Source organism: Anopheles ziemanni, chromosome 2 (assembly GCF_943734765.1).
Source record: "Anopheles ziemanni chromosome 2, idAnoZiCoDA_A2_x.2, whole genome shotgun sequence".
NCBI lineage: Eukaryota > Metazoa > Arthropoda > Insecta > Diptera > Culicidae > Anopheles > Anopheles ziemanni.
The window spans coordinates 55,132,335-55,151,824 of NC_080705.1; the positions used below are offsets into that span (position 1 = coordinate 55,132,335).

Genomic DNA, 19,490 nt, shown 5'->3' on the forward strand with positions numbered 1-19,490 from the left:
TCTTCAATGTTAAATTAAATAAAACTGCTTTCCTCTAGGGTCACTATAATAGAGTACCATTTAGTGTATCTTGATTATAACCATTGCACTTACGACAGGTAGTCTTAAAATGTTACAATGTAACTTTCATCCATTTAGGGGTTAACATCCTATCGTGGAGGTGGTTTTCCTTGCGTTTTTCCCATTGTTGCGCCGACGGGTTTAGAAAATTGAACGTGCTAATGACAGTACGACAATGACCACGGAAACCTGACGGGCGGCATGTCGTTCACCCTTCTCTAAGCCTATGCCAAAAAACTCTTTTCCCTTCAAACCCTTCAACTTCCCACCCACCATCCGCCTACGAGGAGGCGTCTGAAACATACAAGAGACACTTAAAAACCACCTCGTGAAAATGTGCCATCACCGTTGCGTTTGGGATTGGAGGATGAAAATTTCCTCGAAGGTGACGGCCGGCAACCCAAGAGCTTCAGCTATTGTGCGACATCGTCACCGAAAGGGCCATGACAGTTCACTAAGACGTTCTGTCTTCACTGGCTGAACACAGCACCCTTCGACGGGAACGCGGCGGGTGGGGAGGTTTTATGGCGTTGAAATGTTGTAAAATGGCATCAAACAGCATAGCGAACATTTCGATCGTGAGCTGCCCATGTCTGGTCTTTGTGTCATTTATGTTTTAACCACCAATTCCTCCGTTGTTAATGACGTGCGCGTGAAGTATTCGGCGCGGTGCATTAGTTTTTTTGCTGGGGTTAAACCATCATTACAAAATAGCTGACGATTGTTTCTTTTGTGTCTCTTTTTCAGTATACGGTATGGAGTCTGCTGTGGCTGGGATGGAACATCTTCCTAATATGCTTTTACTTAAACATAGGAATTTTAGATAGGGTAAGTACGAGTATCCTCTTCAGTCTTTTGCGGTGACGAAATATTATATAATCAGGAACATTGAGGCTCTTCTCACTAGATAGTTAGACCATTAACCAAAGCAATATTGAAACTGGATTTAATCAAACTTTTACACTACACTTCTTGTTCTGGGGACATGCTGATCTAATTAGAAGACCGCATTATCGACCACGAAAGCCAACGACAGTTTCTCTTCTTTTTTTTTCGTTCGGCACGTCGTGGCCATCGAAAGGCGTAAAGAAAAGAAAACCCGACAGTGTAGGGCTTTTCCAGCGCGCAAAAGTTTCCCACAGATGCGAAATATGTATCTATATTTTCATCTACGATGCTCGGGCGAACCAATCAGACAAAATGCTAATGGCGAAATGCACTAATCTCATTAGCTGATAAACGCTATCAGCGTGCTTCGGATGGCGCATCCTGTAATATCATGTCTAGACGCGCGGCCCGTGGAAAGGGAATCTTTCTTGGACCAAACTTTCACCGTGTTGAGTTGGTAGTGGCTATTCCCTTCTGTTTGCTCTTCTCCTGCCGATGTCGTCCTTGTGTAGGTTAGAAGCCGGGAAGGACCGTGCAATTGGCAAGGTGGAAAATGAAAAGGAAACATTGTTGTGGTAAAGCGCAAGGATAGGACAGTTTGTGGCTGGCAAAGTTCGAACGATGGTTCAACTTTTTTGGACGTATGCCAAGCGGCGAGTACCGTAAAGAATGCTACACCGAACCGTTCCGGTCGGCCGTTGGTTTCGCTAGAGGTCGTCCTGGCTTTTGGCTTCCATATAGTCCGTCCATTACTTTGCATTATGGCACTAGAGATATGCATTGTGAAAATTGCATTTGCCTCTCGTCCTTACACCCTGTCCGCAACGTCGAAGGGACTTCCTGTTTGCCAGCTTGTTTCCCACAGGGCACATGGATTAAACGGCAAACTGCCCAGCGGTGATCCTGGTTGCATGTTCGTGTTTAATCAGCCAGAATGTTGTGGACATACTTTGGTGGTGCACGTTGGACAAGGAGACTCACCATAATTGGAATTACTCTTCGTTCGCAGCGAGCGAGGTCATGGGGAGAAGTGAAGAGTACTGAAACTCTCCATTGCCCGATGAACTCAGTTAAGGAGATGCCATTAGCCGTAAAGGTAGCGCGCTGTCCTTCGTCGATTCGGATTCGGTAACCCCGTCGGTATGACGTCAGGACGACAATGGGGGAGAACGCCAAGTCCAGGGAGTTCGAGAGAGAAAGTTGTCGGAGCGAAACCGGTGCGGTTGCAGCAGACTGCTGTTTTGCGCCATTCCAACGACCTTGACCCGGTCTATGTAGTCAGCACGTATCCGTCCTGCACCAGACGGATTTTCCGGCATGGTGGCGAGAGACAGAGCCATTGCCAGCAGCAGCAGTAAAATAACAGCTCCCAGGAGAGCGAGAGATAACACCCGGTTTCTTCGGAACGTTGTGAACAGATTCGGAAATGTCCTTTTAGACGCAGTTTTGAGGATGTGCGAAATCTCGTTCGATATCGCAACGTTGGGGTCTGGGGAGGAAAAGTTCGTAAAGTGTTTACTTTTGCGTGTGTGTATGTTTGTATGTTGCGTCACAGACGAGTCGCCAGAAAAAAAGGCTACACGCGATGTTTTGCGTTCAAAAGTTCGCCAGACCTCGTGGTGGTTAAGAGGTCCTGTTTCTCTTGGTTTGACTCCGTTTCCACCTTTCCTCTGCTGCACCCAGGCAGACAAACTCTATATACTGGTGTTTTCGTGATGGCGTTTGGGAACGACCTTGCTGTTTCGTCGGGGTCGTTGGAATATGGTTTTCTTTCGTGCCTTTTTTACCAGAAATTTTATGGTACTCGTTAAATATGGTTCAGAGATTGATGTTCGATTCTTTCCCGGTGGAACAATGGAAGGAAGAAGGAGGACCGAGAATTCGAGAATTTTCACTCGGCGCTGCATTCGTTTTCCCTTCTGTTTTTCGATTTGATTTGCTGAAGGCATGCGATCACGCCATTGAATCTGGTTCAATTACATTAGATTCCCGTTGATGCGCCAAAATTGGATTGATTTTCTGCATCAATAGTTCAGGTTTTCAATCTGAGATATTGAAACGAAGGATAGTGGTTTTCGTTTTGTATCATTTATTGTTTACAACGTTTCATTAATTTGTTTCATCAAATTAGCAATATGAGGGTATTCACTTTTCATACAATGAGGGTGAAATTTTCTTTCTGTTTGTATTTTCTAATGTTTGATACCAAATATAGTTAAAAGAATCACATTAGTGGTACACAAACCAGCTCCTATGGGTTGATCAAAGTTTGATCGTTATGAATATTTCTTATTTGAATTAAATTTGAAACATAAATAATTAAATAATTCCTACGAAATAGAACTAACATTGTTTAAAACATTGTTTAAGTACGTGTTGAGTCGCGTGTGTTTGAATGTTTTACTTTTTTATATTGTTCGATGGATTTGTTGGAAAAACTGCTATCGTTACAGCAACTTTCATTGACCTTGAAGTTACGAATAGCAACGAAAAAGTGTCGTCAGATAAAAGGGTTTCCCCGGGCCAAAATGATTTATTTTTCCGACTAGCACAATAAAAAGTATTAACTCCTGCAGGACATTTCCGTTTTGATATTCAACCAGAACTTTTCCGCCGACTTTTTCCGATGCGATGCCATATTTTCTTCCATTTTATGGGGACACCATTTCGCATTTCTTTACGACACCCTCAAGCGTCGTCTATCAAACGTCATCGTCATTTTCGGTAGATGTTCAGAAAGGATTTGATCTTACGAGCAGAACTTTGGGTCTTTTAGAACTCTGTGGGAGTGGTACATTTGTGTTATGAAGTCGAAACTGTAATGTTTTCGTTGGTGTGATGTTTGAAACGCGATGAATTTGATCGATCTAGGCAAATGTAGGCTTTTCAGTTACAGAGAAATACTTTAAATTTTAATTAAAGATATCGGTCAATAATTGAATTTATGTGTTTCGTTCTTTCGTTCCGTCAAACACGATTTATGTTGCAGGATAGTGATTTATTGAATTTGGGCACCGGCAGCGTGTCGTGGTTCGAGGAGAATGGCTACGGCTGCCGGCCCTCCTACCCCACCAACGTCACCTCGGAGGACCCCTACCGGCCAGTTCGGCCGGAGAAGGTGGAAGGATGTTTGCTGGACTACTACATCGTGGAGGTGGTGCATGCCGGCGTGCACTGCGCACTGGCGGTAAGTATGCCTCATCGATTCTCGACCGATCCAGGATCGCGTGCCTAACACTTGCTTTCTATTGGTTTCCCTCCCGCGTGCTGACGGTGGGCAGTTTTTCGGCATCATTGGAGCCATCTGTCTCGGGCAGACGTTTCTCGACGAGGACGACAGCTGTAAGTAGCCATAACCCAATAACCACTGCCTTCCCGATGTTGACCCTCGAACGTCCTTTTCCACTTCCACCTTAATTTAACCCCGCTTCCTTCGATTTGTCGCCAGTCAAATGCAAGCGACGCTTATGCTGTCCGCGTTTGCGGCCATGTTTTCCATCATTCCAACAAAATGTGATCGAGTACTGACAGACATTGCCGTGTAGCCTTTGCGTGTAGCCAAAACAGAAACCCCGGGATCTTATTAACCAGAACTTCACCACCTCATTCCATTGACCGTTCCATCAACACTCACACTAACAGCCATGCCATATCATAACCTATAGTAGCTTGCGAAGCAACATGCAATGCGGGGCTTCGATTCCGTTCTCGAGTCGTAATCAGTTTTGGGCGAAGTAATTACTCACCGCAACCCGGTAGATACATCTTCGTTGGGGTAAAGGGTAGGCTCGTGGCCCCAAAACTCTACGGCTCTAATCGAATACGGCACCATCCGATTCGTTCGAGTTTAGTACTTCTTGTGCCCAAACCTCTTTCCCAATTCTGCATCGGTGTACTTAATCAAATAATTCCAAATCATCCCTAAGGGCCTAGGGGATTACCGCTTCCGTTGCGTGATGCGGGGTGGGACCTTGGGACACGGGGATAACCAAACTTGCCGATGACAGAGTTGGGCAGCAGGGATAGGAGGAAACCATCCAGGGAGCAGTAGAAATCCTTTGCTTTCGCAGTGTAGGTCCGTAGATTGTGATTAGTGTTATAACGAACGATTCTAACATGGTGCACTAAGATTTAGCTCTGGTTTAGATAGGCTTTTGTGTAGCGGACAGTTCCGGATTTAGTTTTGCCGCAGATCTGTTCTGCGTTTTGTGAGTGTAGTCGCAGCAAGTAGAGACGCAACCAACGATTGGTACCAATTTGTTTCAGCTAAATTGTCGAAAGCTTCAAGCCGCTCCTGCTTGGCGCAAATTTTGTCTTACAAGCAGAAAAGGTATGTAACAAATATTTCCTATTTATGAGACGACGGTATAACGTTCCTCACTTTTAAAAGTTAATTCTTTTTAATCTATAAGTCTTAAAATTGTTTTTGAACATGAATGATTAGTATTTTATCAAATTGGGATTTTTTTCTTGTTATAACATTTAAGAATATAAAAAAATATTAACACTTTGAGGTCCGGGTACATCTATAGATGTAATGGCTCCGTTTCAGTTTGTGTTGCGGCTAGAATGAGACCACAACACCGTCGCTGTCAGCTGCACCAGCAGTCAATGTGACAGCGGCCGAGGCCCATGCAGCAGCGATGGGGCTTAGGCCACGAAGGGGATAAAAGGGCTGCGCGAGCCACCATAAGGCCTCTTCGCGATAACGTTGGCGTGATAATTAGATCGGAATAAAGACACTAATTTGTGGTTTCTTCGATACCGAAAATTCCGACAAATTTTATTTCAATATCACTGCCAACATTCCACAAATTAGGTTTGTGAGTGTGGAACTAACATTCCACAAATTATTGTGTGAGCATTGTGGAACCGACATTCCACAAATTACGTTTCCTCTATTCGAACGGTGCTGTAAAACCGGAGGGTTTGCACCGCGGATAGAAGTTAAAGTGCCCGGTCGTCTAAAAAGTGTTGCGTCGCGAATTCGGTGTTATTCGTACGGTGTTATAAAGCCAAAGGGTCTACATCGCGAGTCGCCGGTCCAATGGAGAACGAAACACATAGTGACGCGGGTTCAGATGGAAGCGCGAGCGCAGCGTCGCCATCGCGCGCAAAACCATCGATCGTTGATCGCGAATTAGAGCTGGCGCGGAAACGCTTCGCGCTGGAGCGACGGGCGTTCGAGATCGATATCTCGAAACGGGAGCTGGAGCTCGAGGAGCTCGCCATCGCAATCGAAAGAGGTTCGATCCAAGGCGTGCCGGCCAAATTTACTGCTCCGAGTGATCAGCAGCCCGAATACGCGATAGCGCCAGGCCACTCGTCGAGCCTGTACACTGCTCCGAGTGCGCGACCTGCCGGAACCGCGATACCACAGGATCACTCGTTGAGCCACCTCGCCGCTACAAGTGCACCACCGGTCGAATCCGCGATGCCGCTGGGCCACCCGTCGAGCCCGTACACTGCTCCGGGTGCGCGACCAGCCGAAGCCGCGATGGCGCCGAGCCGCCCGTCGAGCGTTCACCCCGCTCCGGGTGAACGACCTACCGTAGGTCATAGTACGGCGGGAGTCATGGCCGCGAGTGCAAGTTGGCGTCACTCGTTGGCATTTGCACCAAATCGGCTGGATTACCAGGAACGACAGTCCCAAGAATATGCGCGATGGCGGCAATACTTGGACGACTTCCACCATTCCCGTGCCGGTCGAAGCCAACCTGCCACCAGCGAGCGGCACGACGCGATGGCGGCTCCGGCAGCGGAAAATGGTGGGCCGTCGAGCACCGTGAGGGAACCATCACAGTGCACACGTGAGCTGAACGCGACACAGAAGGCGGCCAGGCGGATTACGGATGATCTACCGACGTTTTCGGGGGACATCACGCAATGGCCGATGTTTATCTCCAACTTCGAAACATCCACCGAAGTTTGTGGATTTTCGGACGTAGAAAATATCTTCCGGCTCCAAAAGGCCCTCAAAGGACCGGCGTACGAGGCGGTGGAGCAGCTTCTTTTTTACCCGGAAGGCCTGCACGAGGCGATGAGCGTGCTGCGCGAGGAGTTCGGTCGGACGGACCTTATAATTGAGGCGCTGATCGACAAGGTGCGAAGGATGCCTGGACCACGAGTGGAGCGTTTGGAGACTGTCGCGGCGTACGGGAAAGCGGTGCGGAATATGTGCGCAACCATTCGCATTTCCGGTTTACGGGACTATGAATGTAACGTCGCATTGCTTAAGGAGCTAACAGAAAAGCTCCCCCCTACGCTACGGCTTCAGTGGGCGCAAACAAAAGAGTTCCTGCCGGAAGTGTCACTAACGGAGTATGGTAAGTGGATTGCGGGAGTTGCGAGGGCCGTGAGTGGCGAAATTTCCACTATTACCAGCAGCAGGACGCCGGACCGCCCGAGGACGGATACAGCACCCCTGCGCAGCAACATGAACCGCGGGCAACAACAACAGCAGCGACAACCATGGCTGAACTACCACACCGCGGAAACCCAGAAGGATGGCCGCTGCGTAGCGTGCAGTGGAGGGTGCCAGTCCTTGGTACACTGCAACTGTTTCCTCGACCTTACCCCGCGGCAACGTACATCACTGGTGAGGGAGGCAAAACTTTGTCAAAGATGCTTACGTTACCACAACAATCCATGTCGCGTGCGGGACACTTGTGGCGAGAACGGATGTCGCGGAATGCATCACCGGCTACTCCACTATAACGACAGTGGCAGTAACACGCACCATCCGGAGCCGGAGCGAAACGAGGATTCAGCTGTTTACGGCCAAACGAGCATCACTAATGTAAACACTGGAACGAACATTGAGATCGCGCACACAACCACAACAGTAAACGGATCGGGACGCGCACCCGAACACTGCAATACGCACATGAACGGTCACGACGCTCTTTTCAGATACGTGCCCGTCGTATTGTATGGAGTTGATGGCCGAAAGGTCAATACATTTGCGTTCTTCGATGATGGGGCATCATCGACCTTGGTTGATCGCTCCTTGATCGACGAGCTGGGGCTTGTTGGGGAGTCGCATCCAGTTAACCTGCAATGGACGGGGAATACGGTGAAACGGGAGATGGACTCTATTCGGGTGAAATTAAGGATTTCGGGAAAGGAACCCTCGGCAACGATCTTTGAGCTCCCAAAGGTACACACTGTGAGAAGTCTTGCACTCCGTGAGCAATCCGTAAGCGTAGAAGAGCTTGCGAGGCGGTTCAAACATCTAAAGGATATACCAGCGTCCTACGACCGAGCAGTCCCTCGGATCCTGATCGGCGTTGATAATTGCTATTTAGGCACGGCACTCATCACAAAGGACGGAGGATTTGGTGAGCCAGTCGCGGAAAGGTCCCGGTTGGGTTGGACTGTATACGGACCTATTCGTTCGAGTCCCACTAGCGCTCCGCACTACTTGTACAACATCGTTTGCTGTGAAGAAAAAGGAAATCTTAACGGGGTCATGAAGGAATATGCCAAATTTACTACCGTAAGTACTCCTTACCAGGGTGGTTCGATTTCAGAGGTGCCACAATTGCCCGACCACGGTACAAAAATGGAAATCGAACACGAAAGCACAAGGGCGCGTATTCATAAGCGTGCATTGCAGCACCCACGAGGACGACGTAAACGACGCATGATCGGCAGCGTAGTGAACGAGTTGCGCGATCCTGCCACCGTCCCGGTCCCACGGCCCGGTGTCTTCCGATTTAAAACAGTGCCGGGAGCGGTCGGAAGTGCAGACGGGAAAAAACCGACCTCCGCTGTTGATAAGCCAAGACCTGCAAAGAAGGAAGATGAAATGGTTGCTGCCGATGGTTACTTACCTCGGGGCAGCTGGCAGAGAGACGTCAAGACCATCGTGGCCAAGTATGGACGGGTTGGCCGGTTTACGAACGGTAAACGAAACGCCGGTGGCGACGAATTGCGGTGTCTACAAATCGACCGCCACGAAATTGCCGTCGTACCACATGGTTTTCTGGATGCCAGCCGACAGCAGGACGGACAGAGAGTGACAACACTTTGTTTTGTCACTGGCCGGGGGAATGTTGCGGCTAGAATGAGACCACAACACCGTCGCTGTCAGCTGCACCAGCAGTCAATGTGACAGCGGCCGAGGCCCATGCAGCAGCGATGGGGCTTAGGCCACGAAGGGGATAAAAGGGCTGCGCGAGCCACCATAAGGCCTCTTCGCGATAACGTTGGCGTGATAATTAGATCGGAATAAAGACACTAATTTGTGGTTTCTTCGATACCGAAAATTCCGACAAATTTTATTTCAATATCACTGCCAACAGTTTGCATCCGTTCACATCCTTTTGGTGTGCTGTCAACGCTGTCTCCTGACACGCACCAGAGACTACTGGATGTAAACAAATATCAAATGGAAAGTAAACAAATTTCGCAGGGCGCGTTGCTGTTCGTACGTAAATTTTAATAAATATTAAAAAAGAATTATCAAACAGGACGGCCACATACGGAGGAACTAGTGCAAACGTGCCGGTCGTAAAGCGTTGCGACACTGTGAGTTGTGCGGACGTCGAAGTGTTAAGAGGTTTCGTTTGGATCATTTCTGCAATGAGGCATTGTAACAAATTAAAAAAAGACAAAGACTTTAATAAGCATTACTTTGAAATGCGAACAAGTTGTCAAGTTGGCTTATGAATTTGAACCCGTCTTTTATTACTTCCTACGCGTTTTGCATCAACAACTTGAAACCGTTACCAATCAGAACGATAGCAGATCGTTAAAACTAATTTGCGTTGCACGGAAGTGCTGACCCATAAGATGCTGATTGAGTGTTCTTTGTTGCACCCGGGAAGATAGCTTTCGTTCGCGTAGGAGACGCTTCTCAGTGGACACGCTGACGATAGATTGCGTTCCTGGGCAACACCTCGGAGGCCGTTCTGGCTATCGTTTCCCATCCAAGTGCGAAGCAATACAATGCCTTGTGCCCCGTTGTTTCTCCGGAGGTAGGAAGTGAGCTACAAATTACGAGCCACATCATTTGCATGAGTCAGCGGGGAGAAGCTGTGAACCGGCTCGGAGAAAAGTGTTGTTGCGGAAGTGGACGAAAATGATTCTAGTTACGCGGCTACATGTGCCGTTGTGAGACGCTCGCGAAACAACCTTACGAGGCCATTGTTCGCACTGGCCGTGCAACCCCGAACTGTGCCGTCGTGTGATGATGCACCGGCAAAGGCCGACAAGATGCATACAGTTTTTGTTTGGTGATTTCTAACTAACACGTTGCGGGTAGATTTATTATCGCAACGCTTCACTGCGAACGAAACGAACTAAAACGGTTTCTTTTCCTCGGCAGCTTTTCCTGTCGTAGAAACGATGCGGGAAAAGCTATTTCCGCTTTATCTTGGTGAAAAACGATGCCATGTAGCAAGAGGTCGGCCCACAATTGTCGAATTGCCAGATTGTGAAAAAATACCGAAACCGCAGATACCTCAAACTATGCTTTGATTTTTTCGATCATGAAGATTTTTAATATCCTTAATCAGAAAGTAAAGTATATAAGATATATAACATCGATTTATTATTGCCTTTTACTGTTATATTTTTAATTATTTTCACAATTTTAAAACTAATTTTTACATAACTTTGATACAACACAAAAAATAATCGTCATCTCTACTTTGATTTTTTCATCGCGACCGATGTTTTAGGTGTACATTCAGCAAGTAAAACAGACTTAACAAATGTTTTATGTGAACCTTGTTTTTCACCATATAACAAAATGACAGCACTTAAAATGTATTTTAGAATGCTGCACTAGCTTGTGTTAAAAATGGTTCGCTGCGACTTGTCTTTTAAAAAATATATATGTATTTTAAATGACAGGTTTTGACAGTTGTACATATCTGGACATCGCAATGTTTTCCATTACCTCGTTCAAATAGCAATTTCTTGTTCTAGCTGGATAAAACCTGCTGAACCCAAGCCAAATTGTGGCGACCCCTGCTAAAGAGTATAATGAAGGACTCTTGCTTCTTGCAAAGGTTTTTAATTCTTCTCGCTCGTTGGACTTGTGATGAAAACATTTTGAAGAGATGCTGCCAATTTCCTGCCATGTGAGGAGGTGTCAGTTTCGTGATAGGAGATTCGCTGGAAGCGTATGAATCGATGAGTTTCTAAGTTTATGAGGATTTCTGCAATTTTTGTTTTTAATTAATAGTCAATTTTTTATGTTTCCCATAAGTTATAATTGTAATGAAATAAATTGTTCAGGTTGTAACGAAATATTTTTCGTTATCATCAAGTTATACTTCAAGAACAATCTTACCTAGGTTAGTTTTTTACTTCGTTTGATGTTTTTTGAGAAATAAACGTTTCGTTATTTGTATGAGGAGAGATATAATTTCTATATTACGTGATTTAGTCGAAGTTAACACAAAACTTACAAATGAGTCTTGCAATTTTAATTCCATCAACTTTTCGTTCAACTCCCATCGATCTAGCGTGGCAGCAAGCTTCCGGTCTAGATGTATCGTGATCGCAGAAGTGCATCGCGCATATGAATGCTATTACAGAGTACACATTCGGCCCCCCATTCTCCCCCCTCAAAAGAGATTAAAATGGACAAAAAAATGCAAGCCCGGCGGCCTCGTCGTCGAGACGTGTTCTCTGTCGGGGTTCGCGTTGGCAGAAAGCCATGGACGGACTACGCACCCCGAGCAACCATGCGATGACGCTGGCGGCGACAATGCGGCATCATAAATGTAGATTAAATTTTTCGATATCACACTTTCTCAGCCACACGACCCTGCATTCGTGGGGAAAGGTGGCGGGACCGGGTTGGCAACCGTGTGGCAAAGGAAATAGCTCAGATTCCCAGCTCCCCGTCGTCGTTGAGGTGCAGTTCGGTCGGTCGATAAGGTCAGCGATCGCATTGCAAAAGTGCATCCACCGTTTCGCCATCGTGAAGTCTTCGAGCCTTTATGAAGTTGTCTTCTAGGTGCCCAGGTTCGGCGGTTCAATTCGAATTCCGTAGGGTTTGTTTTCTTTTCTTTTCACTCACGGATCGAATGTTGGTTCTATTTCCGGATGGCATTTTACGCAAACATTCTGCTCGTTATCAGTTTAGGTCATCGACTTGTTTATTGTTTTAGGGTTTGAAAAAAAAAACGCCTGAATTAGTGATATATTTGACCTGAAGTAAACTATGAGAAAAACACACAAGATAGTAGAGGAAATTAAAATATACAAAATAAATGAACTAAAACTGCAAAAGTAACTCTATTATTTATGCTATAGAATAGTACAGGTTATCAGAACTACATAGGTTTGCATTGATTTACGATAAATAATAAATCAATGCAAACCTGTGCTGTCCTTCTCTCTGAAGGTTCGCTAATTGCTAGCATAATTTTACTCGCAGCTTCCTGACGGAGCTCCTTCAGGCGTGGCGACCTTAATTTTCATTTGGCTAGCCTCTTGACCCGACAACACGTTCCCGGCGTAAACGGGGTTAAAGTACGCGCAAGTGTCACCTAGCATTTTTATTCACGAAACGCTTCTTTGAGGTGAAATACGTGACGTATTGAGAAAAATGGCACGTACTGTCCGAACCAGCGAGAGACGCCATTTCGGTTGGTTTAGTTTCCGCCTTCAGGAGTTGCCTTATTTTGTGTGTCTGTTCCTGTTTTGTTTTAATAAGATTTCTTTTCATTGTTTCTGGGGACCTTTGACGTTGCTGGAAGTGTGCCAGTTGGAGCCGGCAGCATTTTTGTTGGCTTCCGGAAGTCGACAAAATTCTGCAGATGCCAGACAGCGACGAGATGCCAGTGAACTAGTTTTTATTTGATGCCTTTTTCCGCATAATGTTACATTAACTTTATTGATTGTGTTATGCACTTGTCGTTTGTGAAACCAACCTGTTAATTAACACGTTGACTGCCATGGCTATCATTTTTGATAGCCAGCTGTCATTAGTTCTAACAAATGTTTGTCCATATGTGAATGAAAATGCAACATAAAACCTGTAGTAATATGAAAAATAAATTCTTTGGGAAGCTAAGTCCTTCAATGGCCATCGAAAACCATCGGTTTGATAAATATTTTAAGCAAGTTTTATCAAAAAAAAATGTACTAAAAAAGTGTGCCAAAAACGTTAGGCAGTCAACGTGTTTAAGGTTTAAGCCGTGAAGAGTTACACTTGTTTAGTATTTTATCCTGGTAGAAAACGTGTCGTGACTAAATACTGTCCTGTAATGGAATGTGTAATTCTTCACCAGCTATTTTGTTTGATGTTTTTCGGAACATACACCAAAAGGTGAAATCCCGCTGGCTGCAATAAAAAGATCAATTTGATTGATAGATTGTACATCCCGAAGCGATTAGGACCCGCTTCTGAATTTGTGGGAACACTTGATTTGTGGCAACGCTTGCCCCTAGACGAACATTCGGCACTAGGGATGACCGCACATTTTATGGCGCCTCCCCTGTCCTTCCTCCGTCCGCTAATTTTATTTTCCCTCAGGCCAAATCATCACTTTTTGGGCGTGCGATTAGGGTCGCCCATTCTTGCGCCTTTTATTGGCCTCCACTTCTTACAAAGAGATGAATGAAGCTCCCGAAAATTCGCTTCTGTTCTTTCGATGTGAGCAGGGCACTTAGTCCGCCGGAAAAAGCGCCGCTCCTTGTTTCCCAATCAAGAATGGAAGGAAGGGCGTTGCGGATGGGGGTTATTCTGATGGTACGGGACTTCTTTACATCTTTATGTTCCAGTGAATCCTCTTCGTAAGCCGTTTCGTCTTCCCGGAAGGGGAAGACCTCCAAACACCCTCGAGGATTAAAGTGAATGATTTGCATTCTTCGAGACGCTTCCCGAAGACGGTGTTGCCTTGTACACACCTACACACATGCACATTTTGCTTCTCTACCCTTTTCCTTCCCTAGCGGGAAACTTTATCGCGGCCCGTCCTTTCTATGTTCTTTTCCTGTTTTCAATTTTATTACATTTTAGTTTAAGTACCTTCAACACACGACGCCGTTCTTTCAAGGCTCGTCGCCGGGATGGAAATCAATTTTGGGCCAAAAATTGATCAAATCTGTTCATCCATCCGGGGATCTAGAGTGGTTTATCCGTTCACGTTCGCGCTTATGCTCCGGTGCTGCCGATGACGTGCCCGGCCGTTGATTGGAAAATGGATGTGAAAAAGAGCAACAAATCCGCAAGTGCCTCCAAGTCTCGCCCAAGAGCCAATAGCGTTTAATAATTGAAGGCCGCACATAATCGCTCATGCGTTTAGTTGAGGGTGTGCGAGCGCTGTGAGAATATTTACAACGGAGCTGAAGGGTAGGAAATGTGATATGGGAGGAGGAGGGAAAATGTGAGACGAAACATGCAGGATGTGACGGGAATAATGTTTAAATTTTCATGCACATCGGGGCGGAACAATTCATCCGCTTCCGTCAACCTGGATTGCACTCCGAGTTTATTGTGTACGTGTGTGTATGTGTGAACCATACTTGACCTAGGTGACTCTGGTTGCTGGTTGGCAAAATCTCAATGTCCCCGCGTTTACGGTTTATGAAGCGCCCAGCTTCAGCCCTCCTCAGTTCTCGGGAAATTCATCCTGTTGCTCGAATGTTTGCTGGAGATCTTTCAGCTTTAGCTTTCACCCGACAATTGTGGGCTGAGAAAATAAAAACACTCCACACAATGAGGAGCCCCATCGTATCTCATCCTTCCTTCCCTGGTACGTGCCCTCTCTCGAAAAAGGACATATTTGACGTCTAATCGTGCCAAATGAGCGTTATTCCGGAGGGACGCATACAAGCGCGATGCTTTTTAATGAGAACTGAAAGAGGTGGCTCATATTTCACCGATCCCATTCAAATTGCACACGAACGGTTTATAAATTAATTGCCTCGCATGAATGCGACAACCGGGTCTGCGATTGGAAATTTCCTTCCGCCAAATAAGACCTGCATGTTTAATGAGCAATCTTGAAGCAGGTACTGAAACCAACCAACGGTTAATTAAATGTAAACTGCAAGCGACTTGCTAGAAAAATCGATTGAATTGTAAACACTCATGTTGAGGTTAACCAAAGCGTACGGAAAATTCGATCGAATGTGAACGGCTTCATTCCGCAAGAACATAATTTATTTGCGAAGTTGTCAAATTATGCTACAACACATTGGAGACAAATATTTACTTTGCATGCTTTTGCACAAATATGCGTCTTTGATTGGTCACCTGTGTTTCAGATTTTGTCAGATAGGATTTTTTTTACAATAAAACAGAAAAGAAACAAACGGAAGGAATCACGTTTTAATCAAAATTAATGTCCTCTGATACCTATAACCTACCCCATACTTCAATTGTATATTAGTCTTGCATACCAATCCCATTTTTCAATGTGATAAAATTGAAAAATGTTCAAAAGTATAAGTTGCAAATAAATAAATAGTGATTAAAAGATGGTAAAAAGATAAATTTTTTGTTTATTAAATTTTTTATGAACTGGCAGAGAAATGTAAATACCTGTAAATCAAAATTCTGCATTATCGTTTTCGAATATTTTACTCCGAAGCGTTTAAAGATCGTTTGAGAAACATGCTGTTTCCTCGTGTAAATACAACTCTTTTATCCTGATCCATACTTTACTATTTTAAGCAAAAAAAAGGGGTTTTATTTACTACTCAAGCTGCTATAAAACTTCGCGAAATATAATTGTCATTTTCACATTCACCCACCACCAGTTCGCTCTTCTCCATTACATAAGCACGTGCACGACTGACCTCAATAGCCCCATGCATTCATTTCATACAAACTTTTCCCCCGGGAGCTTTATAAATTATCTCCAGTGTCAATGAATGCTCAAAGGAAACTCTGGACACATAGGGAATAATTGTTATCTCAAACATTTTTGTGTATTCACACAATAGTGATACCTGGAAATAATAGAACTATTGAAGGATCGATAAGAGGTTTCATTCCATGCTATGCTTTTCTGTTCTGTCCTTTCCTTCTGTTGGTCCTGTTAGTAATCTCTTTCATCGTTGATTATTACTTGTCATTTCTTTCAATCTGTTTAATTCTAAATACTATTTCTTTCATTTCATTCGTCTTTTTCTTCATTGTCTCCTCGTTCGACGTTGCGACGTGATCTGCTACTACCACTTCTACTACTTCAACTACTACTACTACTGCTACTGCTACTACCGCCCACTGCCTTACTCTACCATCTACCTCTACCCCGTGTTGTTGTTCTATTCCGCAGTCGATTTTATGGGAGGCGACGCGAAGAGTCCCCAGCACACGGCCGTGCATCCCATGTACGTGAGCTATAGTAGTTTACCGACGACCAACAGTGCCAACTCGACACAGTTGAAGCAAGCGTCCAGCAGCGCCAAGTTGCTGCTGCTGACGGCCAACGGCACCATGGACGGTGGTGGTGGTGGCGTTGGCGGTGGTACCGGTGTCGGTGGTGGGCCTCCCATCAAAGAGCCAGCCCCGCCGGCGCTTCCGCATGGTCCGCGCGGGCTAACAGGCACTCACACGGGGGCCAGCCTTGGCGAGGTGCTGGCGAAGGCGAAACTAAACGGACCGCACGGTCCAGTCGTAACCACCACTACCACCACCACCGCTAGTAACAGCCACTCACCCTCGAATACTAACACCCTCCTGTCATCCTCATCCTCACCGTCATCAACGTTCACCAGCCTCATCAACAGCAGCCCGCAGAGTCTGCACCACCAGCACCACCATCAGTACACCAACCACACGCACACGAACAGTCACGCGCCGCAGACAAACAGTGGCAGCATCAACAGCGGCGGCTCGCGGGTCATCCTGCTGCAGCACCAGGATAGCACCGAGTCGTCGCCTCCGACGCCGCCGGCGCGAGGTCTCAGTCGCAATGCGAGCTTCAGCAAGGCGCAACACCAGCACCACCAGGCCGCCCTGAACAACACCAACAACAACCAACATCCGCTGCGCAAGAACAGTAGCAGCGTCAGCATCCTCCGGTACGCCGACATGGTCCACGGACAGCGATCGTCGGAAGCCGGCGACGATGACACGTTCTTCATCCCACGCAGTGCCTCATCCTATCAACCGAGGAGCAACAACTTCGGCATCAGCAACCCGTTCAACGGGGTGCTGCAGGGTGGTGGACGCAACGGCCCGTACCCACATCAGCACCCGCTGGGTGAGGAAGAAGGCGGTGGCCGGCGGCAGCAGCAAGCGCTGAGTGGATCGGCCCAACAGCTTGGTCATCACCATCAGGGCAGTTCAAACGGTTCGCCGCAGAAGCGCAACTCGCTCGTCGGAATGATGGGACCGACGGCGGGCTCCTGGAGTGGCCGAGGATCTCCCGTGCCGCAGGTACACCCGCAAGTGCCACCGCTCCCGCAGCACTACCAGCGTGCCGGCGATTCCGGTGCACCGACGCCGAACGCCAATGCGTACGTCACGCGGTCTCCCAACCTGAACCGGATCGCCCGGCGGCACAACGGAACCGGGCCGGGCACGAACGTCCATTCGAGCAACAACAACATCCACCTCAACAACAATAATCACACCAACGGCAACAACAACAACAACCACACCAGTAACATTTTAAATAGCCCTGGAAGCTTCCCGGGTCAGCTCCCTCCCGCCAGCCGAAGCGGGAGCAGTGGGCGTCTGCCGAGTACGGCCACGCAATGTGACCAGATACGGGAGTTTCCCGGCCTGGCGGTGGGGAACGGTAAACCGCTCGGATACTACGCGGCCGCCCTCCCATCTTCTCCACCCTCGGAAAACAACAACTTCCCACCGGGCTGTTACCCTCCTGCTCAGCAGCAACATCGTGGCGCCAACACCGTGAACAACGCCTCCCCCCTGCCGGTAATGGTGATGCACCGGGCAAAGTCGCAGGACCGGCTGGCGTACCGAAGTAGGCGCGGTTCGGGTCGCGGTGGTGCGGTAAACGGTTCCAGTTCCCATCACCACCACCATCACCACCATCATCATCAGCAGCAACGGCCACGATCGTTCTGCAGCAACAACGGTGCCTATCCGGACTACGTGATCCTAGAGCATCCCGGGAACTAAGCCCACAAGAACTGCCCCCGGAAGTAGCCGCTAATCTCCCAAGCTCCTCAAGAAAACTCCCTCGAATCGGGAACGAACGAAACATCGTGTCGAAAGCGTCGTGTTTGTTGTGAGAAGCGGGGGGTAGTTTGTATCCATACCAAAGGCGCCAAAAAGTCTTGCCGAGAAGTTGCGTTCCTGCTGGATGACGTCGTGTCACTGTTGTCGAGCGAGAGATAGTGTAACGCTAGCGAAACGATAGAAGAGGGTGGACAGAAACCGCTCGACACAGGCCCGTTATGCTTCCTTTTTCGTCCTCCGGGATTAAATTATTGATAGCGGGACAGGACGATATGTACGAGGACACGGAGAGGGACGCGCAGTACTAAATAGAAGAGTTTCTACCGAGTTTTTGAATCGTGACCTCGTCCCACTCTCCACGGACCAGCATGTCGCCATCGTTTCCCCCACTGGTGGGGCGTTTACTAATCCTTCCTTCTTGCCCTGGATCCGGACGTGCCTTCCATGCGTCGGGACGGGACTGTTGGTGTGGAAATGTCTGCCCTTCTTCTTCCGCACATCTTTTCCCCGCCTGCGGTTTAGAAGGCAATGCCTAATGATAGGATGAATGTTTCCCGCTTCGATTTGCTGGCGGCAACGCGTTCCATCCGTCGCCAAAGGGAGTCGTGACCCCGTGACGGATGTGGCTCTCTTACCACTACCGCGATTCTTGCCAACCCCCGCCGACAAGGGCTGCCGAAGGAGGAGGATATCCTAGTAGAGCGCGTGTAAGGTTGTAGGAATTATTGCAATCGCTTTCGGTCGCCGTTGCGTCAGCGACAAACTGTATTAGAGGTGGGGGTGGGAAGGTTGAAGGGGTCGCCTACTGCTCACTTCTTCCGTGAAGAAGTGCGCCGTGCTGCGTGGGAAAATGTGCCGTGTTGCCGCGCGTTTTGTCGCATCAACGATTTATGATATCAATTTCCGGATGTTTTTTCTCCTTCCATTCTCCCCTCACCCGTCCGCCCTCCGAGCAGGGTGGTTTCCCAAGGTTTTCCACGAACCCATCAGACGAGGAATGGCACCCACAGCAAAATAACGCAACACTGGAAAGATTTAAGGGGGAGTCCGTTTTGGGAAATGTAACGCCACGCTCGGTTTTTTAATTGCCGCTTTGCGCAAAGCCGAGTGGATTTATTTTATTTCATCCCTTTCTCGCTCACGGTGCGAGAAATCGTTAATGAGATAGAACGGAAGAGTTTTGTTTGTGTGCCAGTCTCTAACAAGCTTCACTGGGTTCACGGCCCCGACCGGTCGGGTTGTAGGCGCTGCTAGGACTCTTTTGATATGCAGCATTGAGCGTTTGTATCAATGAAAATGTAGCATCAAATTCGAAACAGAATACGTTTTCTGTTAGATTAATCTTTCGAAATGGTAATTTCCATTGTTTGTTAGACAAGTGTAAACCGTTTATTCTGTTCCTCAACAAATAATT

General features: G+C 47.2%; 1 protein-coding gene across 3 annotated transcripts in view; it reads left to right on the forward strand.

The window, feature by feature from the left end:
* Positions 1-19,490, forward strand: part of LOC131282396 (transcription factor mef2A) — a 61,061-nt gene that overhangs the window by 35,589 nt on the left and 5,982 nt on the right. For 2 of the 3 annotated variants that reach the window (XM_058311849.1, XM_058311848.1), the window contains 4 exons: positions 808-888; positions 3,938-4,135; positions 4,230-4,290; positions 16,200-18,071. In XM_058311849.1, the coding sequence (XP_058167832.1) occupies positions 808-888; positions 3,938-4,135; positions 4,230-4,290; positions 16,200-18,016 (2,157 nt within the window). In that variant the 3' untranslated portion in view covers positions 18,017-18,071. Of the gene's footprint in view, positions 1-807; positions 889-3,937; positions 4,136-4,229; positions 4,291-16,199; positions 18,072-19,490 lie in introns of those variants that run through there. The other variant, XM_058311850.1, reaches the window with a different exon arrangement.